The 23523-nt window shown below is 40.8% G+C and overlaps 1 protein-coding gene across 3 annotated transcripts in view; it reads right to left on the minus strand.

Moving 5' to 3' along the window:
* Positions 1–23523, minus strand: part of Cttnbp2 (cortactin binding protein 2) — a 155931-nt gene that overhangs the window by 86603 nt on the left and 45805 nt on the right. For all 3 annotated transcript variants that reach the window (XR_005976420.1, XM_041675315.1, XM_041675314.1), the window contains exon 3: positions 1211–1432. Coding sequence is in view for 2 of the 3 variants with exons in the window: in XM_041675315.1 (XP_041531249.1) it covers positions 1211–1432 (222 nt within the window). In the remaining variant the exon portion in view is untranslated. The remainder of the gene's footprint in view (positions 1–1210; positions 1433–23523) is intronic.

The following is a 23523-nucleotide window of genomic DNA, read 5'->3' on the forward strand; positions in this document are numbered from 1 at the left end:
CCTTTGGTAAAAGAACTGCCCATGCCTCAGCCACTGACAAAATGCTCGATGTCTGGACAGGACAAGCAAGGTACAAGAAAAAAAGACTGCCATACCTCGCCAAGGCAAGGTAACATGGTTCTAAAAATTTTCCTGCCTCAGAAAGTAGTCTGTCAGTTACTCTAGGCCTTAGCCAAAGTTGGTTGCTTCAACTTTGCTAATGAGAGGTTGGGTGATTGCCCAGGTAGCCAGTTGTCTCTGTCATCTACTGCACGTTTTGGAAGTTCTTCATTACACTTCATGCCTACTCAAGTAATATTATCTCCCTTTTCAGGCCTTAGATGGAATTGAAGATTAGATAGTCGTAGTTACCTTCCTCTTATGATCTAGCCAAGCCATTTCTAATACAAGACTCCTTAGGATAAAATGATTATTAAAATTTTGTATATGCTCCTTGCTTAATATTGTTTATAGTGGTTGTAATTCTAATTTTTATATTTGATATCTGGTCTTAGTGTATGTAGTTTTGCATTGGGTTTGAAACTCTCATGTTTAGCCAAAACGGGGAGGTGATGGGGACCCTCCTTCAGCCAATGGCCTTTAAGAAGCTGGACCAGGTTAGGGCGTGACTTAGGGACCAAAAAGCCATGGTCATGCTCAGCTCAGCCTCTTCTTCTCTTGCTCCACACCTTGATGTTGGATCTCTGTTCCTGTTTGTGAGTTTTCTCTTTTAATAAAGAATAACCTTAGAATACTCTATTCGGAGTTAGCTTAGGATTATTTGACTAGCCTTTCTCCCCAGTGGATGCATTCCTCATCATTACTCGGGATTGTTTCATCTTTCCATCCTCCTGCCTCAGCTGTCGCAACACCTGGGACTGCAGGTATGATCCACTGTGCCTGCCTGCGAAGTATTTTAAATAGATTGTAGATAAACTAAGTTGGGGTTGCTTGCACATGACTGGAAGGTCCTGGTTGAACTGTAGAAAGAAGCCACTGTGTGGCTAATTTCATTTCACTGCCCTAGAGAAATGAGGCCCACTGTCACCAGATCCATATTTTAAATAAAATATTAAACATTCCATGAAAATATTCATTTGTCATGCTTTTATGATTTGGTTATTTTTAGTTACTTTATATGCTTAGAAAAAAAACGTACCGTATTCCTTCCTAAAAATATAATATTAACAAACCACACTGCTACAGAAAAAACAACCGCCTGTCTCAGTACCTTTTTCTGCCTGCTCTCAGCGGCAGCCAGCTGTGTGGACATCCTTTCTTGCATTTTTCTGCAGTGGGCCATGACAGCTTCAAGAATGGAGAGTGGGTTGGTGCAGACTGGCTTCTCTTTGTCACCAGCACCTGCTTCATAGTCTCTCTGCAGTGCCAGGAAGGGGTCGTTTAGGTTAAATCTCCCATACCGTTCCTGGATAAACACCTCCTTCCTGCGAGCCTACAACAGAATTGGAGAAATGCATTAAAGGAATAAATGGCACGCACGGAAGGAATTTAACCCAGAGGTTCTGAGACTTCTTTTCTGAACGGTACTCAGGGTTACTATAAAGGTTGATAGTGTTGCCAAATGGTTAGCCAAGCCAGAAGGAGCCCACGTCTAACAAGCTTGGCAAGCCATTTGGCCTGTTTCCAAAGTTTCTTGGCAGTATAATTGAGATATTGGGTGTCCCCAAAGACCCAAATACAGAAAGCTTGGGACCCAGGGTTTGTTGCTAATGGGAGATGGCAGAAATTTTAAAACAGTGGTTCTCAACCCTCTGGGGTCCCATGACTCTTTCATGGGGGTTGCTTAAGATCATTCAACAACATAGGAATTTACACTACAGTTCATAACAAAATTACAGTTAGGAAGCAGAAACAACAATAATTTTATGCTTGGGGGTCACCACGGCATGAACTGTACTAAAGGGTCGCAGCATTAGGAAGGCTGAGAAGCACTGCCTTAGGAGGTAGATGGGAATCAGACTACTGGGAATATGTGCTTGAGGGTAGCATTAGAACCAAGATTCTTCCTCCCCTGTTCACTTCACAGGCTGACCTCCTGAGGCAACCAAGTCTCCTGCACAGCCCAGTCCCACCTTGACGTACCACACTCTTGTGACCATGACCTCTGAAACTGATCCACAGCAAGCCACTGCTCTGCTTGACTGTCTTAGATATTTTGTACTGGTTACTTAAGGCTAACGCACATCACATTGGAATGATGTTTTCAGCGGTTGGAAGACTGCTCAGTGGGTTAACAGTGCTTGTTCCGCAAGCAGGGGGGCATGAGCTCAATCCTTACCACCTACGGGTGCAAACGTAAAGCATAACCCCACCACTGGGAGGGGCAAAGACAACAGGATCTGTTTCGTTTCTTTTTCAGTCACCCTGGCCCAAAGGGTGAGCCCCAAATTCAGGCAGAGACTATGGGAATAAGGGAATAAGGCAGAGAGCAATAGACCAAGGCTTCCAGTCTCCTCCTCCAGTGGTGTAGGAAGTTCTTCTCTATTTATGTTGCTTTCGTTGGTTGAATAGAGGCTGCCTTGGCCTTTTAGTAGGGAAGCCTTTAGGTGGGTGGAGTAGACAGAACTCAATTCTGGGAGGAAGAAGGCAAAGTCAGAGAGAACTGCCATGGAGCTGCCCGCCATGAAGTTGCCAGGTCAGACAGGCTGAATCTTTCCCAGTAAGCCACGGCCTCGTGGTGACATACAGATTATTAGGAATGGGTTGAATCAAGATGTGAGAGTTAGCCAATAAGAGGCAAGAGCTAATGGGCCAGGCAGTGATTTAATTAATACAGATTTCCGTGTGGTTATTTCAGGGGATAAGCTAGCTGGGTGGTGGGACGCAGCCCACCGCTCTCATACAACACTCCAGCCTCTGTATAGGTACACAGGAACATGCACACATACATGTAATATACACGTGGTGAGGGGAGAAAAGGGGAAGGGGAGAGAACAGACACACAGAGGGAGAGTGAATATGAATGCCTTTTACACTAAAATTGATATAAGTAAAACTTTCCCATAATACTTTATTCCTCCAAGGATCTGAATAACAGGTAAAGTCTTTGCAGTTTTATATAAAATCCATGAGGCTGGAGAGATGGCTGAGGACTTAAGAGCGCTGGCTGTACTTCCAGAAGACCCAAGGTTGATTCCCAGCACTCACAGGGCAGCTGACAGCCATCTCTAACTTAGGTTCCTGGGGATCCAATGCCCTCTTCTGGCCTCCTGAGGCACCAGGCAAAAATGTGGTGCATAGATATATATGCAGACAAAATACCCATACATCAAATATATAGATAGATATAGATAGATTAATCGACAAAATATTTAGAAAGCTTTTTAAAAAGTAAAATAAAATTCATGATCACTGTCAACTATACTGATGTATCAAATTATTATATTGTCAGCCATAAATTTCTATAATTGAAAACTTTTTAGAAAAAGCCAAATTAGATGTTTTGATAATTAAAATTAACCTTAGGAAAAGTACCTCTATCTTTACAGAATTTATATTTCAAATGGTAATCAATCTAACTAACATCCAAAAATAAATTTGGTGTTTTGGTCCTAGCCAGAAAGGCATCGTAAGGATATTTGATGAAAAAAAAAATAAAATAACCTGTAAAATTTATTATATAAGAAAATGTATTTGTAAAAGTTTATCAAACTGTAAAGACCTACAGAATAATTGAGAAAATAAAATAATACCCTTATTGTTGGAGGGCATTAGTATATATAGTTCTCGGATTCCCAGGAAAGAATGCAACCTTGTTTTACTCCAAATGTCAGCCCATCAGTGACAAAATTAATTTCACACTTATGTAATGAACACCAAATGAAATTGTCTATAAATAGTCTATGATGGTCTGTATACAAAATGGAAAGTAGCAGTAGAAATATACCCAAGACTACTTCCTTCCCTGATTCAGGTCGTTCTGAAATAGCTACCAAAGACATTTACTGACACTGGAAAAAAATACAATAAATCAAGGCTAATTTTCTCAAATGCCAAATGTTTTCTCAAGAACTATTGCACACAGCTCCCTCCTGCAGCACAGCTGCACAGATTTTCCATTTTTAGGCGACTGTCAGCAAGCCAAAACCAGATAAACACAAGTGGCTTGCCATGGGGAAATCTAACATGCTTTTTTTCTAGTACCAAATTAGATTAAAAAGTAAAAAAGCATAAAAAAGTTCCATTTCCTTAAACTACCTTTCAGTGGCTTTCAGAAAATGATTTTAAATTTAAAAAAATAACAAGGTTTGGGAGGTAAAAGTTTTCATACTTCTAGGTTCTTCAAGGCCAATTATATAATCAGTGCATAGGTTAAGTATTGCGTCAAAGATGCAAGTTCAAAACCAAAGCCATTTTGTATGTCACTTCCCCCTTACTATTGGTGTGATGCATCACCCCTGGATAAGCCCGGATAACCCTGGGCTTTTCCTAATTGCCTTTATCCAATGGAAGTCCTGCAGTCGTCTTTACGTCACACAGCAAGCCAACAGCCATATATGGGAAAGAGGCACTATGTCAGTCTCTCTCCTTTCATCCTCTCCTTTTTGCTCCTTCTGAGTTGAGAGCACTGGAGGCCGGTGCCCATGGAGATGAGGGAGCCATATGCTCCGTGACTGGTTCCTCAGCATCTCAACATGGAAACTATGCCTAGCTTTCTTTGCAAAGTACTAGGTGATTCAAAAGGATCCTTCCTTTCCCTCCGTTGGGACTGTTCCACCCAGTTCCCTCAAGGCATTCCATGATTTAAGACACATTACCTAATCTCCAGGGCTCATTACAAAACGGGATATTTTGTTCAAAGGCCATGAAAAACTTGAAGGTGGCAATGTCATAGCATTCAACAAAGTGTGGGGCTCTTTGGAGTGTGGGGGCTACGAGACAGGAAGCCAGCTCGGTCTGTACTCCTTATGGTGCAGCATTGGAGATGAAGTTTCTGCTGACAGAGGGAGGCCCATGTTTTTGCATGCTCCATGCTACAGCAGGAAGGCCCATGTTTTCTGCCTGCTGTATGCTGCAGCAGGGAGGCCCATGTTTTCTCCATGCTGCTATAGCAGAGAGATGCAGCTTCACTCCCCTGCTGTCATGCCACCTGGTCTCTGGGAAATACTCATTCATCTTTATTCAAACAAGAAGTCATAGTTTCTATAAGATGACCTCAGGAGCCAACTTTCCAGTTCCACAAAAATAGCTGCTAGCTCAACGCTCCCTCCTCCACATGGCCCACCAGATCTCTAGCATCTGCAGTGAGTCACTAAGTTCGAGTGTTGCGTATGTTACTGGAGGGAGAACCCAGGACCTTGAACACAATAGGCAAGCACTCTATTATAAACTATATCCCCAGCCCTAAAACCAAATTGAAGCAAGTTCTCACTAAATTATCCAGGCTGGCCTTGAACTTGTAATTCTTCTCAGTCTCCCAACTGCCAGGAACCCAGGTATTACAGTCCTGCTCCTTCATGACCATCTAAATTGTTTTCTTGAAGTTATGTTCTCTCTCTTTCATTAATTTAAATCAACCGCTCCCTCTTCTTTCCCTGCCCCAAGATTTGATGGGTTTTGGTTCTCTTCAGTGGTCTCTGTCTGCTGAGGAGAGAAGTTCCCTTGATGAGGGGCGTGAACAGCATCTTATACCAACGGAGGGACAACTAAATGAAGGAAGACCAACAGCACACCTCTCGGAAGAGACACGATGCTTTGGTAAAAATCTTACTCTAGGAGTGAACATCCAGTTCCACAGCACAGTGCCTGCCTAGCATTTGTGAGATCCTGGGCTTAATTCTCATGCTCAAAACCAAACAACAACAACAACAAAACTTCCTTTTAAATCTCTAACAACTACATGGTTTGATATTCTTAAAGCAAATACAAGTTAAAAGTCAAAACTAGATTTCAATTTTTTCTCCTGAAAATGTACATCTTGTTCATCACTTCTCCAGTTAATATTTACTATGCATTTCTGGCTCAGATTATACACATTTTTAATATATTTATTGGCCTATGAGGGAAGGGCATGTATGCTGCATCTGTGGGGGTGAGAAGACAAGTTGTAGGACTTGGTTCTCTCTTTCTGCCACATGGATCTCAGGGAACAGGAGCCATATCTTCAGGTCTACTTGGCAAGTATCTTTACCACTGAGGCATTATGTTGGCCCCCAAATTACATTTTAACAATCTATTTTTTATTACTGGACATCTATTTTTTATTACTATACATTACTCATAATAGTAGCTTAAGCAATTTCTGAACACAGAATCTACTTTTAAATCTGAGTAACCTTTTGATTACTGAGCTGAAATTAATTTTTGAACCATATAAGATATATTTATTGAGAACACATTTCCAGTTTTGTCCAATAAATTTTATAATCTGAAAATATTTAACACAATTTTTTTGCTACTGTGAAATAATTTTTGTGGTATTTGTTGATTTAGCTTTATCTTAAAATTGTTAACTTTGTCTACTGTAACAAGATATGGAATCTATTAAGATTTCTCTGAAATAAATTATAGGAATAAAGAAAATGTGATATATATATATATTTGCATAAAAATATACTATTTTGCCCTAAAATCTGAACATTTGACATTTGTGGCAACATGGCTGCCACTGTAAGATATTGCATGACGTGAAATGAGCTAGAAGTAGAGAAAAACTCCCTATTCACACTGATGTATTGAAGCTGAAACAGGAATGGAGCAGAACAGAACACACTGAATACTAGGCAACCGGGTAGTGACATTGAGAAGAGCTGAGTAACAACAAGTGCCAAAGTAGAGAGAGGCAGACAGAACATCTGCAGTCACGTTTGTAGTCACTGCTGGCTGAGGACAGTCTGTAAGAATTATGCATCCGAAAAAAAACTAGTAGACAAAAGTTCAAAGATTCTCCCAGTGCAAAGAAATGATAAATATGTAAGAGCTGAAAACATAAACAACCATCCAGATTTGAAAGTAACATACTATGTATAGGCATCATATCAGCAAAAAGTCTCCCATAAAGATGCACAATAATTTGCATCAAATAAAAATTTAAAGATTTAGCAGCCTTAATGGCCTATTTGTGGCATTTTAGAATGATAAAAAACCTTTCTTCTGTTGCATAGTTATTTACAAGAAAATCATAAAATAGAAATGCTAATTATTTTGCTTTATAAATATGAATAGTCACTAAAACTTACAACAAAGTGCAAGAAACATACATTAGATTCCTTCAAGGATAGAAACAGCAGCAGTTTAAGTTGCTAAATAGCTATCTATCCATATTCCTGACATCTACTGATTTTAAATGAGAGAAATCAGGACGACTCATTTGTTTTGTGAGAAATTTGCATTTAGACCCCAATCTTGATGACATTTTTCATGTTCCTAATATCATAGATGGGACAAGTGCCTTAGCTGTGAAGAGACAGCATGGCTACAGCAACTCTTACAAGGAAACATTTAGTTGGGGTGGCTCGGCTCCTTATCTTCATGGTGGGGAGCATGGCGGCATGCAGGCAGACATGGTCCTGGAGAGATAACTGAAGAGTCCTATATCTTGCAGGCAACAGGAAGTTGGCTGTCACACTGGGAGTAGCTTGAGCAAAGGAGACCTCAAAGCCACCCCAACAGTGACAACCTTTCCTCCAATAAGGCCACGCCTCCTAATAATGCCATGCTCTGTGAGATTATGGAAGCCAATCACATTTAAACCACCACAAAGAATATGTGTTCTCTAAACTAACTCCTGAACTCCTGCTGGCATTTTCCATTTTCAGGCATTAATGTCATTCTATGAACATACAAAAATGTCTTTCTATGTTATACATACTCAACACTTCTTACATCCCTGTCTTATCATTACAATCAGTGTTTCTGAAAGTAGGCAATTCTCTTATTAAAGAGGTACTTCTGAGTCCAAGACTGGTTAAGAATGTCATTGTTCACCTTGACCCAAGAGTTGGAAGTCACAGATTAAATAATAGCATAAACTGAGGAAAACATGCTGCAGCGTCTGCTGCACTTAATCTTAGCAAAAAGGTGGAGAAGGATGTGATGTCAACTCTTAGTGCACTCCTCCAGCGACATTCAGCAAAGTATCCACTCAACAACTGAAATGAAAACATCTTCATACATCTACTGCTAGAATGCCATGCCAGATTTGTAGGGGCATGACAAGATAACCTGACATAAGCAAACTCATGGAGGGAAGGCTTATTTGGGGGTTACAGTTTCACGCAAAGGTTCCCTGCTGTGCTCATTCTGCGCCTGTCATGAGACAGAGCATCATGATGGTGAGAACATATGCCAGAGGCTGATCATCTCTGGCAGACAGAAGAGAGGAAGGAAGGATGACCCGGGAAAAGATAAAATCCCTAAAGGACTTGCGCTAGTGACCTACTTCCTCCAATGAAACCACAGAACCTTCCAAAATAATTCAACTAGCTGTGGATGAAGTCTTCAGTATACAGGCTCATTTCAGACCATAATAAATGTCTTTCTTTTTTCTACTGGTTATGTAAGAGAACTGTAAAAATATGTTTCAATATCCACATGTCCTATCACAAATGAATGAGTTTTCTTCCAGGTGGACTTAGAAAACGGTTGCTTCTAACTAGATACCTGGGAAGGTTTGGTAACATGGAAACTTTGGGACCTCACTACTAGGTTGGTAGGCATATTTAAATGCCTAACAAGCTAAGCAGCAAACTTGGGGTACATTTGGCAAGCTATTGGCCAATGTGGAATGGCAATCTTCTGGTGAAGTAGTATTGACAAAAGCCTATAAAACAAGCAAGCAAACACAAAAAGGTGTGGTTCATTTGTTGCATCGCACCCATAATTCACCTGGTTTGGCCAGCAGGACACCAGCCTGAAATCTCTAATTTCTACAAAGAATCTACCCACTGTACGCTTCACTGGGCTATGTGTTCCTCTAGCATTTCCTTGGAGCTTTCTCAAATGGATTGCTTTTATAGACGTGACACACTTTAACCCAGCATAAGGAAAACAACACATTCATAATGCATGCTTATTGGATGCCTAAAAGTAGCACTTAACAGACTTAAGCAAACAGAATACGTAGCCCAAAGCCTCCCGAGGAAAGAGCTCATGAAACAGGGTCACAGTCAGAATCTTCACCGTAGAACTATTTCTAGACAGTGGCAAGTGAGGACATGTTTACCACCTGACTAAGATGGAGCCAGTGGGTCCCAGGAAGGATGCAAGCCTTTGATCTAATTTTTATCTGATGTCAGATAAAAACAGTTTCAGAAACACCAGAGGGGATCGAAGCATCTGTTCCCTGCATCACATTTGTTGTTGTTCTTTGCACTCCTGAAGCAGATCCGATGCAACGGGGACTCTGTCAGTGTAGTCTTTCTACAACAGAATCTTTGCAGTCTCTCTGATGAGACTTCAACACTGCATCTTCATCATCACCCTTATCCCTAAGCTGCTTGGGATAGCTTCTTCTCCCTGCCACCTCAAGTATCTCCTACTGATGGTTCCTGCCCACTGCCTCCTCTTCTCCATATCTAAAAATTTACAGAGTTTGGGTCTAAATTCATGCAAGCTTTTGTAGCTTGTCTGAATATCCAAGCCACTAAAATTTTTTTAACCTACTTTCCCAAAAATATGCTTATCCATCTTAATATTCTTATACCAAGTTTACCTTTTTTAAGACACTGACCTATATAACAGAGTATTTTTAATGTCTGTTTTGTTTGAGACATAGCCTAAGTGGCTCTTGACCTCTCTACATAGCTGAGGATGAACTTCTCTTGTCTCAAACTCACAAGTGCTGGAATGATGGGTGCATACCAGCACAGCGGGAGTTACAGTGCTAGAGATCAAACCCAGGACTTTCCGAATGGTTATCAAACACTCTACCGACTGAGCTACAGCCCCAGCCCATATTTCCTTATTTCCAATAATGGGAGAATGACGGTTGGGTGCAGTGGCATATACTAAGACTCCCAGTACTCAAGAGACGGAGGCAGAATTGATGGAGCTCCGGAGTGTGACCCTGGCTGCAGTAACATAGATCTCATTTCTCAAAAGAGCAATTAGTACTGCGTCAGCGATAAAGAATACTAAACATACGCTACAATACTAAATACATATTGTTATGTATGAAGAGACCATGTGATAAAAAAAATGACTTGATGGGGATTTTGCAACGGGTTGAGGAAGCCTTTTTCTTAGTAATTTCATGTAATTTCTTGGATTAAGCCTCAGAATGACTTGAGTGTGAAATGCATTTCAAGAAAATGTCATTTCGAAGACAAAGACTAAATAGTTACGTGATTACTCTCCTATAGGCACTTTTAAGTCTAATATATTAGTTAATTTTCTAATGCTCTGTTTAAAAACACCATGACCAAGGCAACTCAGAAAAGGAGGAGTTCATTTTGGGCTTACAGTTGCAGAGGGAAAGAGTCCATTACTATTATGGCTCAGAAGCCTGGCACCAAGCACCAGTCATGGTGGCAGAGACAGCAGCTAAAAACTCACATAGAGAACAGCAAACAGGAAGCAGAGAGAGCAGCCTTGGAAACCTCAAAGCCCACCTCAGGGACATACTTCCTCCAGCGAGGCCATAACTCCTCAGCCTTGACAAGCAGGGAGACCAACTGGTGACCAAACATTCAAATGCCTGAGATTATGATGGACGTCTCATTCGAAGCACTACATCTGATGGATAAGAAACATCAGATCATGAAGTTTTGTGAAAACTTGTGGAGAAATCTACAGGCAAGAAGGAAAACCACACCCATTGCTGTTATTGGTAATCAACATTGTAAATGTAGAAAATACTTCCTTTGATTTTCATTGCTCCAACAATCAGGAAAACTAACCTGAAAGAAAAGAAGGAATACTTAAAATGTCCAGACTTTTTTATTTGTGCACTGCCATGGTTTGCACCTAGAATGTTCCCCAACGTCCCAGCTTGGTGACAAGGGGGGATGATAGACACTTTAAGAGGAGGGACTTTGTGGGAGATTTAATTAATATATCATGGCCTGTCATGCTTTGAAGGAGACTGTAGGAACATACACACCTTTACTCCCAGTAGCCACAATGACATGCACCTTTAATCCTAGTAGCCACACTAACTTGCCAATGAAGCCAGAAGATGGTGGTGTACACCTACAATCCCAGAACTAGAGAGGATTATAAAATGAGAGGAGGCAGTTCTCAGACTCAGTCTCATTCTGAAATTTCTGGGGGCAGGATTGGCATTTCGGACTGAAGTAGAGGTAAGAGCCAGTGGCTGGCCATTTTACTTTTGTCATCTTCAAAGAGCATTATTTATTAAAAGCAAAAATGAAATGCCACTGCACCTACTTATTGCCTGGAACCTCTAAAACCATGAGTTAAAGCAAACTGTTCCTCTTCGAAATGCTCAAGTATTTCAGTACAACGCTACACAGCTGACGGACCTGCAGTCCTCCTGGGAAAAGGAACTAACAGTTACTCTGTCAGCTGTACAATAATGTTACGAAAGGTATCATACATAGAGCCAGTTAAAAGCATAAACAACTCAATCAATTCCTCTTATGAAAAGTTGGAATTATACACATGCATACATAAATAAAATAACTTAAAAGTAGTAAAAGACAATCTTGTTGAGAGCTTACTATTTACTGTTTCTTAGTTTAACTAATTTCCCCCCCCCCGACACATGGCCTACATAGCAGCCTTTATCCTAATTCATATTTTATAGAAAGCGACTAAGGCTTAGAACAGCTAGCCCTAGGTCCCTTAACAGGAGCTGGTATTTCATCTAGGCAGTTTTATTCAAAGCCCATACTTCTGGGTACTGAAAGATAATTCTGACAAGAATATTCGGAAGATGAAAGAGGTATCAAAATTAGATGTCATACACTATTCTACTCAAATCATCACAAAACAAGGTTTGAAAGGCAGAAACTGACAATATTCAAGAGGTTAGGGCATTGTATTACCGCTGTCCTTCTGACCACCTGGTAACAGATTTGATCAGACTTTGCCAGTTTTCTTAAGACTTACAGTAAATAACACACATTGTGTAAAATAAAATTTGACAATTAGGTTCTGTATAGACATCTTTTTACCCTCCCTCCCAAAGCCCTTATCACTTCAACATTAAAACCACCAGACACCAGCATTGTTATGTGTTATGTTGCTTGAAGACTGTGGAGAATGTCTGTCCTCTGCTCTGAACAATGCCACATGACTGTCACTGCCTTGGGTACCAGTGCTTAATAGGCCAGGGTTGATGACTGAACTGATGATCTACCCTGACAAGGGGGACTTTCAGAGAGTCAGAAATAAGAGAAAGTTTATCAGAAATGAAAAACAAGAAGCAAGTGTGAACAATGCTTCTATCTAAGAGTCGATGCAATGTGGGAACATCTGGATGGGCACTGCCACCCATGCCTGAAAAAAACACACCCTCCACTCAACTCTGGGCTTCATCCATAAAATAGTGTTTGAACTGGACACCACCTGTTCTCTTGGGCTCACTTTTCACTGAAGTATATAAAGAAAGATCAGTAGACTGAAACAAAAGTGGAGAAACTAGGGATGCCTCAAGGGCATGATTGACAGAGGCATGATTATGTTCTTTCAATATCTAAAAGCATTTAATTTCATATTTAAAGGACCCACCACAGGATACTCCACAATTATATACAACATTTTGATTTTCTTTCTCAGTTTCAAATTTTAAAATATTTTAGCATTTGTACATGCTGCCAAATGAAATGAGAATGATAAAGAATTTTAAGAGCCAGTGCTATGTCCAAGATATAATGAGTTGCACAAAATTGGCATCAAATTTTCATGTCTGGCTGGGCTTCTAACACAGGCCGAGGAAACATGCACACTAAATGGAACATGGGGATTTACAAGTCAGAGAGGCTCTTGGCTTCTACACTGCCTCATTCTCAAAGCTTGAGCTATTATAATTCAAAACTGGGATGGGGAAACACGGATTTTTCTTTCCACACAGCTGACATCAAAATTCGATTCATGCAGACCTAAATGTGTCTTCACGGCAAGGAGTTCAAGCACAGCAAAATCAAACAAAAACAACAAGCTCTTGAGAGAAGAAAGGGGTGAAAAATGTCAGCTGTAAATGCAAGAGACAGTAAAGCAGAGATAAGCCATGGCCCTCAGAAATTATTCCTCCGAGAGGCGTGGCACAGCCCAGGCATCGATTTCCCCACTCACACAGCCATGTGCAGGGGTGGTGGTGATGGTAGACAGTCAAAGAGCAGAGTTTAAAAGTCACCCCGGTTTCTAGAAAAGGATAACTACCAACCTCCAATTATGGGTAAAACGTCAAATTACCTGAGGAGCTCATTCTCATGATTCCATTGGAGACAATGCTTCCATGCAAGAAGACATAGAGAAGATACAGAAGAGAACCTCCTAATGGATGTCAGATGCAATCCTGGGTTAGGCTAGGGAAGAGGCAAGCCTTTAACTATAGCCTCTGGTCTCCTTCCTTTGCTACACAACCTTTCTGCCACCTGCTCGAAGACATCATTGTGTATTTGTAGATAGTAATTATTATGGTATAAATATCATAGTGCATATTATAAACCAGAAATCAATTCTGACTTTCATTTATTTGGTTTCTGAGGCAAAACTCTGGAAGGCATATTTCAATGAGCCATGCCTTTTATGCAGCCCATTTTAACAGAACTTATGAATTAGATTGTTTTAACAGATATAATCTTCTCTTCTGACTTCTCCCAAGGCTTTCCTTTTGCCTTTACACCATCTGGTACACATTTTCCAGGGCTCATCTCAGCTGAACACACAGGACCTGCTCATCTGTAGAAGCAATGATCTCCCCTCACTCCAAATTTGGTCAAGGATGACAAATACGTTTACTTTCCTACCAAGGGTCAATATTCCTAAGTTAGCAAGATGAAGTCAGGAATTGTTCCAAATGCTGTCTAACCTCATCACACCACGCAGGCACTCCCCACTGATCAGACCTGGGATGGGGGTGAACAGATCCCTCTGCCATGAGTACTGAATCCTACAGCTCTACTTTCTTCATAGCAGTTACTTATAAGGATGGTAGAAGAATTAATAATTACTGAAAGTCAATATGAATACTTAATATTGGAGATCATAATTAAATATAACAGGAATTATTATTTAATATTAACAAAAAATTCATTCTATACTGTTTAAAACTTAAAATGTTTTTAAATTTCTTTGTTTAAGATAATGTATGTTTACTAAACAACTTGGGAAAACATTGATAGCATGAAAACAAAATCATTAACAATACATTCATCAAAATATGGTGCCTGTCAAGCTTTGTATTCCTCAAGCTATTTTATCTAAGGATATATTAAAAACCATCATTGAGGACTTCAGGAATAGTATTTTATTTCCCATTGCATTGTCTGAGTATGATTCATTTAAAAGTCTATCTATTTCAATGTTTTAAATAGAAATTAATAACATTCTAACATATCAAAATTTAAAAAGAAATTAATAAAATTCTAACATATTAAAATTGTTATATATTATTTACCACTTAGGTTGTTTTCTAACTGCTTTAACAAACCCGGGTATAAATACATTATTAGAAGATATCCATGAAGCTGGGCGGTGGTGGCGCATGCCTTTAATATCAGTATTCCGGAGGCAGAGGCAGGAGGATCTCTGTGAGTTCGAGGCCAGCCTGGTCTATAAGAGCTAGTGCCAGGACGGGTTCCAAAGCTACAGAGAAACACTGTCTCAAAAAACCAAAAAAAGAAAGAAAGAAAGAAAGAAACAACCAATCAATGTGATATGACTAGAATAAATAATCAAACTATTTTCAAGCTTTTTGAAGCATATTACCAAATGACTTAGAGATTGTTAGTTTGTCAGCTACATATATGACACCGACTAAGCCTTCACACTTTGGCTTGTTCCAGCCATTATCACTCCACCTAGTTTGCTGCTGTTCTTGTCAATGGTGGTAGTGATGGTTGTTGTGGGGACAACTGGCTTTGTTCGAGTCAGTATTCCTCTGTAACCCAAAACAACCTCAAACTCATAATCCTCCTGCCTCAGCCTTCTGAGAGCTGAGACTATAGCTTACTTTCATCACTACATCTGGCTCACTTAGTCTTTGGCGGTCTTTAGTGAGGTATACACCCTTCTCTTTCTAACAGAGGCACTAGCAATTACTAAGCTCTAAGAACTCTCTGTGTATTCTGGACCTGTGTCCTTTATTATACGTGTCATGGATATTTTCTTCAACTCTAAAGCTAACTTGTTCATTTTCTTAAATATGACTTGTGTGGATGTTTTTCATCTGTGTTGAATATTTTTAAGTTTCATGTTTTTTGTGTCCTAAGAAACCATTACTTTATTGGACATTTGAATATTTTCTTCTAAAGTTTTATAGATTTAAGTCTTAAACTCATCCGTTTAAAATATTTAAGGTTTTGAATTAAAACATAATGCTGTTTGGATGCTCACCTTACTAGACCTGGAAGGAGGTGGGAGGTCCTTGGACTTTCCACAGAGCAGGGAACTCTGACTGCTCTTCGGGCTGATGAGGGAGGGGGACTTGATCAGGGGAGGGGGAGGTAAATGGGAGGCGGTGGCGGGAAGAGGTAGAAATCTTTAATAAACCTTGAGATTTCTGTCCGGTGCTCCAATGTGGGTCTCTGTCTCTGTCTCCTTTCCTCGCCTGATGAAGGTTAATATTCAGGAGGATGCCTATATGTTTTTCTTTGGGTTCTTCTTCTTATTTAGCTTCTCTAGGATCACTAATTATAGGCTCAATGCCATTTATTTATGGCTAGAAACCAAATATGAGTGAGTACATCCCATGTTCCTCTTTTTGGGTCTGGCTTACCTCACTCAGGATAGTGTTTTCTATTTCCATCCATTTGCAAAGGTCCAAATCAGGAGCAGAAGGAGAGAGAGCACGAGCAAGGAACTCAGGACTGCGAGGGGTGCACCCACACACTGAGACAATGGGGATGTTCTATCGGGAACACACCAAGGCCAGCTGGCCTGGGTCTGAAAAAGCCTGGGATAAAACCGGACTCGCTGAACATAGCGGACAATGAGGACTACTGAGAACTCAAGAACAATGGCACTGGGTTTTGATCCTACTGCACGTACTGGCTTTGTGGGAGCCTAGGCAGTTTGGATGCTCACCTTACTAGACCTGGATGGAGGTGGGTGGTCCTTGGACTTCCCATAGGGCAGGGAACCCTGATTGCTCTTTGGGCTGATGAGGGAGGGGGAGTTGATTGGGGGAAGGAGAGGGAAATGGGAGGCGGTGGCGGGGAAGAGACAGAAATCTTTAATAAAAAATAAAAGAAATCTTTAATAAATAAATAAATAATAAAAAAAGGAAAAAACAAAAAATAAACCCTTCCCTCTCCAAGTTGCTTTGGTCACGAACTTTCATCATAGCAATAATAAACCTAACTAGAACAAAAAAAATAAATAAAATAATTAAATTGTTTCTCCCCTTCTCTTCCTTTCCCCAACCCTTTCTTTGAAGCCCCCTTGTTGTCTATCAAATCCATGGCTTTGGTTTCTTTATTTGTTTTTTAAATGTATGTATATATATATACACACACACACACACACACAAATGTATACACACACAAAACCTGCTCAGTCCATATAAAGATACTTGAACGTGTATGATTTCATACTCACCCATTTTGACCTAACATATGCCTATAGTACTGGGGGAGGCAGTTCCTTGGAGGGGGTTAGTGGCACAGGCCCCAGGTTCTACCTCAGCGTCAGGGCAAACAAACCAACAAGAAGGGGTCTTGATGTCTGATTTCTCCGCATACAGATCCAATTTTCAATCATTTGCTGGAAAGGGCTATCTTTACTTTTCCGATTTTACTTTTTTTTTTGTTTGTTTAAACTGCATGTGTGGGTCAGTCTCCGGATTCTTTATTAATCTTGCTGATGCACTTGTTTATTTGCTTGATTTATAATAAATGTTGCAATCAGACAAGAGAAGTCCTTCCTTGAAAAATTCTTTCAAAAATGCCTTTGTCTTCCCAGAACTATTTTTATTCTATTCATTCTATTCTAATTAAATACATCAATTTGTATTTAAAAGCCTCCTACAATATTTATTTGCTTTGAGGATATCTTTATAGTCTTGGTATTTTTTTCCCCCAGCAAAACAGCTCTGTGCCAGCAATCTTTTGTTAGGTTAATTCCCTATGTATTGTGTTAGTTGCATCTCTACTGAAAATAGGAATTTTCCAATTTCTATTTATTTACTTTTTTACTAATATAAAAAAATAAACTAAGTTTTTACAGTGTATTTTTGTGAAAAATTTCAAGCATCCACAAAAGTAGGGAATACAGCCAATATCCATGCACCCATTACCTAGCTTCAGGATGTTTAAATATTAGATATTGTACATTATTGTAATACCAGAACTCAGGAAGGTGGAGCAAGGAATCACAAATTTGAGGGCAGTCTAGACTATATAGTGAATGTCTATAGGTAAAAATAAAACTTTGGCTCTGTAAATCTGACACTTGTTTTACTAATTTTAGCCACTGCTTTTGGACAATTCCTTCAGAGTTTCACATAATCACTGGTATCATTCTAATGTGACATGGATGTTTATATCTTGTATTTTCATTAGCCCCATACTGACATGACAGTGATATCTAGCACAATGCTTAACAGATCCGGTATAAGCTGGACCCCTGCCTGACTCCGCACCTCAAGAGTAAAACGCTAAATTACACAGTTCAAGTATCATGATGTCAGCTCTGCATCTGGCTTGTACTTAGCTGGTTAGTCTATAATGGCTTGAAGTCTTTCCATGTCCCAGTCAAGAAGAGCGACCACGACTTACGCAGTAAGATGTAATCAACATAACCTCATAGCCTAACACTTAGAGAAGCCAGCACAAATATGAACCGTGCTTAGAGAAAAATGAACAAGAAATTTATTATGCAATAATTTTGAGGAAGTTCGTGGAGTCACGAGAAGACACTGGGGACAAACAACAGAATTCTGTTTTTACAGCAGCACTTAATACATGAGATCAGTTCAAACGCGGCAAACACTGCGTTCTAAAGCATCACATTTAGAGAAGGAAGCTTTTGTGAGGCTGCTGATGTCACTGCCTTGCCTCAGTACTGGATGTGTTTCTCAGCCTTCAGAGAAAATTTAGAGAGAGGCACAGAAGGACTGATTGTAGTCTTAAAATAACAATCGAACAGAAGCTGTTCATTGTGGAGATCCTAGATCATACGCTTGGTTTTCTACACTTTTTAGATATTGAGTAAATTGGGACAATTTTCTCACAAATGATATCATCATAAAACTTAGAAAAACCTGTGTCATTTACCGAGTGAACGCAATAGTAGTTCTTATGATGAGATGATTTTTAGCAATCCAGAGAATGGGCAGACAAGGATTAAACTGAGGGCCAAGTCTCGGACTGCCCTCTGAATTAACAGACAGTGCTTAGAAAAGGAGACTTCTGAAGAGCGGGAAGGGGTTGAAAGAGATAACTGCTACCTTTGGGGAACTGAATATCCCTGGATCAAGCGTTCAGGAATTTGGTGGATTTTGCAGAACCAAATTCTATCCTAAAAACTTCCACACAGTTTCTGTGCATGTTCTTCCCAGTATGTCACACCATAGAAGCATTTTTTTTATTATGGTTTTAGCATCTAGGACATTTTCACTAACAACAATTACAAACGCCTTGCCCATATGAATGATCAACAGGTTCAACAGGAACAAGCAAACAAAAAACCTGAAGAGATACAAAGCATAGTGCTTGGAATAATTCTGGACACTCCTAATTATTTTGGATTTGGAAAATAACATGGAAATAGCGATGGGTGTGGGAACCACATTAAGTTAAATATCCCCACAAGAAAAGTGCTCTGAAACTGAAAAATTCAATAAGGGCAGTGTCATGCCTACAAGAGATAATATAGAGATAATTTCTTTGGGCAGGCCTTATGATTACAAATTTTAAAAAATGTAGCTTAGGGAAACAAGCTGTTCTTGATAAAAAATAAAATTCTCTAGGAACAAAATGGAAAAGGGCATCTCATTATCACTGAGGTACTGAGTTTCTGAGTCTGGACAGAGCCAGCCTGACCTACCAACTAGGAACTCACCAGCCAGAGGGACTGCTGAGCATTTGAATCAGCCAGCCAGCCAGCACTCCACCGCCCCACCCTGTACCAGTCCAAGATGAGTCACCATATTAAAAACAATCAAGGAAAAAGGAATGTCAACGGTTTGGATGCACTCTGTAGTCAAAGTCTGCCAGTAATTTTACCACCACCAAATGATCCCCAGTCCTTGAGAGGATGTGCTCCTCCTGCTGCTCCCCAGGGCAAACCAGAGAGCTTGGCAGACTGCTTCAAGTGATGCTCTACACAGATGGACCAGACAGAAGACTCTGCAAGTAACTTTATCCTGTACTTGCAATGAATCCAATATGTCACCTTCAGACAGAGGTAAATGTGTGGGCATTAGTATTACACTCCCTGCTACCTTCAGGTCAGAGGCACAGGGACTTGGGCTAAAGGGTGTGGCCCTGATCTAGTTCCAGGCATAGACAGATCTCAGCAGGGCAAGACAAGAATTATTTGCAGGAATTGGAAAGAATCCACTTTAGTTTACAGTTTGTCTTACTTCCTGGTTTGTGATGTATACCAGCTACGAGAAACGCTTAACGAACCGAGTATACTATACAAGCTTGGTACATTATTCGTATTAATGTAAACAAGTCAGTTGTCACTGGACTGTTTATGCTTCTTCTTGCCCTTGAAAACAAGTCTATTTCTGCCGGGATTTTTGTTTTACATTACCTCATCTATTTACCAAGCACTGAATGTATCCAGCGATATCTACACTGCTTCTCTTCAGCATCCGGCTCCCCTTGTCTTTCTTATTCTGCTCATTTGTGAGCAGAATGGCAAGGGGGTGTTAGAACTTAAATCATCTGTGATTGCGAATAAATTAGAGAATGCTGCACACATATGCTCCACATGGCAAAACGGTTTAACGCAGCATCTCCCTCAGAAGAGCACTGTCCCAGATGGAAGGGGACCATTTCCTGAGTCTCGGATATGATTTATGACTGGCTGCAACTGGGTTCTCAACAGAGGAAACCTGACCTTTATTTTTCAAGTCTAGCCTTGGAAGCATCTACTTTCCCATCTCCAAGTTACATCACCCACTTTCCCACTGAATGTGGAGCCCAAGCCCGTTAGCTTGGTGGCGATGAAGGGGATGACGTCACTCTTCTGTGTGGGAGGTTTTATTGTAGCTGTTACTGAATTTCACTGCAGGAGGAGAATAGGTTCTAAGTTCCTGTCCCTGCTCCATGCTGGGCTGTAACAGAAAGTGTCTGCCTTTGTTCTATGGTTGCCTTAGTCTCCCATTAATAATATTCCTGCAGAACAAATGGATCCTAAGAACATGGAACTTGTCAGCACGGGACTAAGGAACTCATCATCTGATTCAAACCTGCCAGTTCTTACAGTTTTCCTGATTACACAGAAGTGGACAGTCAGTCCACACAGGCAGCACAATTGGTTCAGACTGAGAGTCCTCATTTTACTTGAGAACATTTTCTTTGGTGCAACCTGAGAGCTCTCATTTTACTTGAGTACATTTTCTTTGAATCAGTGAGATGATGCTGTGGAACTATCAGACATGCAGCAGGAAGACGAAGGAAGTAACTCACTTGCTCTTACCTCATTCCTACACACCCTCATCTCTCCATTTGGCTGACAGACAGAGACAAGGATACAATTTAACTCTCCTCCTGAAACAGTTGAGTTCCCCCAGACAGAAAACAGCTCTGGTCCTAGACACACAACCCTATACTCAGACTGACAGATCCAATTGCACATGAGAACTGTCAGGGTACACACGACGTCCTGATGGATGCCTGAGCTGACAGGGAACAGACATGCAGTTAGACGATCCTGCTATCCTATTCTGCAAAGATTGCTCTTGCCTCTGTGAACTGTTGCTAAAAACTGGTCCTAGGTACGTGGTACCGCAGCTGGGTCTGAGAAGCAAAGAGTAATGAGTACCTGGGAACAGTGCCTGGCTTACATAGAAACAGTCCCTACCGGTTCCATATAAATAGCAATAGAATTTACCAAAACAACAACAAGGAAGCATGCAAAAATCAGTTTATATAAATATCTGAATAGCTTATTTCAGAGATAATTTTCGAAACAGATAATAGTTTCGGAACTGATTTAGCATTATCAATCGTCTGAAGTAAGTATGCTTATAACAAATAGCTTGCTAGATAGCCCAGACTGGCCTGGAACTCATAACATAGATCAGATTAATCCCAACTTAAGGTTAGCTTCCTTCTTCTGTCCCCAAGTGCTGGGATTTCCTTCCTAATGTGCATGCATGTGCACAGAGGGCACAGCAAACAGCCAGATTCTCCTTCAGGAGTTGAGGAGAAGAACTGAATGTTTGTTTCTCTAAGATGTTTTGTGTCACAGTGGTTTTGCTACCTGTCTGCAAGGCCAGTCTTATCATGAGGGCAACAGAAAGGGCTCCATGGAGATCCAAGGTTGAGAAATCCATTAACACCGTCCATCCATCCATCCATCCATCCATCCATCCCAGCATCAACAAATCCGTTAGTTCATGTCTGCATGAGCAAGCAGACCAGCAACGGGTCCAGCCAAAGCATCTGGCATTTCCACCCTTTCCCCCTCGCTCTTTGAATGTCAAGGACACTGGAAATCATTTGCCACTGCCAATAATAGTGAAGATCTAGAGAGCCAGATGTCGGGGCAGCCAGGGAGGGCTATCCTCAGAGCTGAGACTCCATGGGGTGGGGATCCAGAAAGTGGGATCTGAGCAGCTAATGACTTTGTAATAGCATTTGATTGCTCTTCCTTTATTGTGATTTCCTCATCTCTACCGTGTAGTGAGTAAACCGCAGTCTTCACTGGGTCTTGTTCCAGAAGCTGCCTGCTCCTCCCAGGAAATGCACACCTCCTTTCTGAATTCATTAAAGCAGTAATGATTGTTTTTGCTTCAGGAAGTCACACCGGGTATTTATATTTAAATTGCCCTTTGGGGATGAATTGCCTAGAATACTAATGGTCAAAGAGATCTCACTGGCTAAGGAAAACACTAATGATGTTTCCCTAGGTAAGCTTTTTGGTTGGTTTATTTTTTTTTAAGGTAAATAAATCATTGAATGAGGGGAGTGTAACTCTCATTGTGAATGAAAAGCTATTAGCTACTACAGCAACATTCTAGAGCCCAATTTACAGACTGATAAAACAGAAAATGGCTTTTATAAAGCTGAGTCTACAAACTCACTGAGAACAATGTCATTACCCAGGAGACTCTAAACTGGGTAGGTAAGCAGAAAAATTAAGAGTTCATAGTTTCTTAATAACCTTTACTGGAACTGGCTCTGAGAATCCTCGTGTCCCGGGGTTTCATCGTCACAAACAAAAGGCCTCATCTTCCACCACCTACTTTCTCCATTTACTGCAGAGCTCATGTTTCTGAAGATGATTTCAACGTTCAGCCATTGCCTCTTCTTACTTCTAAGACGGAGACCACACACCATCCACTGCCAATGTTCCCTCGAAAGCACCCAGCAACACATCTGGAGAGACCATGCACCCCTGAGGTAAGGCAAGGCCAGAATAGCTTCATGAATCATATCTGTCAGAGGCAGGCCCATCCCTATCTGTGGGTTCCTGATTCCATGACATTTCAAACATTCAGGGTGAGGCTAGCCCTCCCTGCCTGCAGCCTCCACTCCTAGGTATCAATCTCCCTCAGGTGGAAAGGGAACAGATACAGGCTCTTTTCCTTGTCATGATTTTCTTAGCAGCCCAGTATAATATTTTGTACCAAATTAGAAGCATAACCCTGAGACAATTTAACTTACAGAAATGATTTAATGTTCAGACAGAAGTATATATAGATTATATAAAAATATCACGTGAGCACCCTGCAATGCTGATATCCACAGAGGAATTTAGAATCGGTTCCCTTAAGCCATATGGCTGAGGCCACCTCCCACTCCTGACGTTAACCTTGCTTTCCTCCTCCTGCTGAGACCCCATTAGCATGCCCTACACAGACCAGTCAGCACAGGGCTCCTCACCACTCTGCTCCCTCCCTTAGCATCTCTCCTGCCCTCTCTCTAAGGTTACTAACTACATCTCTGCCCTGCCATTCTTCCCCCCTTCCCCGTTTCTAAAAGCAGTATCTTCTATTCAAGAGCAAGTAGCAGAACCTTAACGTCAACTAAATATCTTGCCTTGAATGCTTTACCTTGATCCTGAATGAGTGGTCCCCACTGAATCTGCCACTGTTTCACTACACCCCCTTAATCCCCCAGATTCTGTGCTCTGACTGTGACTCTGCCTGTAACTCCCCTGCAGCCAGGGCCCTAGTGAGAGGTCACTTCCCACCCTCTGACCCAAAGCCAAGGCAGCCAAGGCATGTTTACATAGGTCTGGAGCTACCCTTCCCTTCCTATCGCGTTGATCATTGCT

This window comes from Microtus oregoni, unplaced genomic scaffold (genome assembly GCF_018167655.1).
Source record: "Microtus oregoni isolate MIOR12 unplaced genomic scaffold, Mior012 000026F_ref0000081, whole genome shotgun sequence".
In the NCBI taxonomy this organism is placed as follows: domain Eukaryota; kingdom Metazoa; phylum Chordata; class Mammalia; order Rodentia; family Cricetidae; genus Microtus; species Microtus oregoni.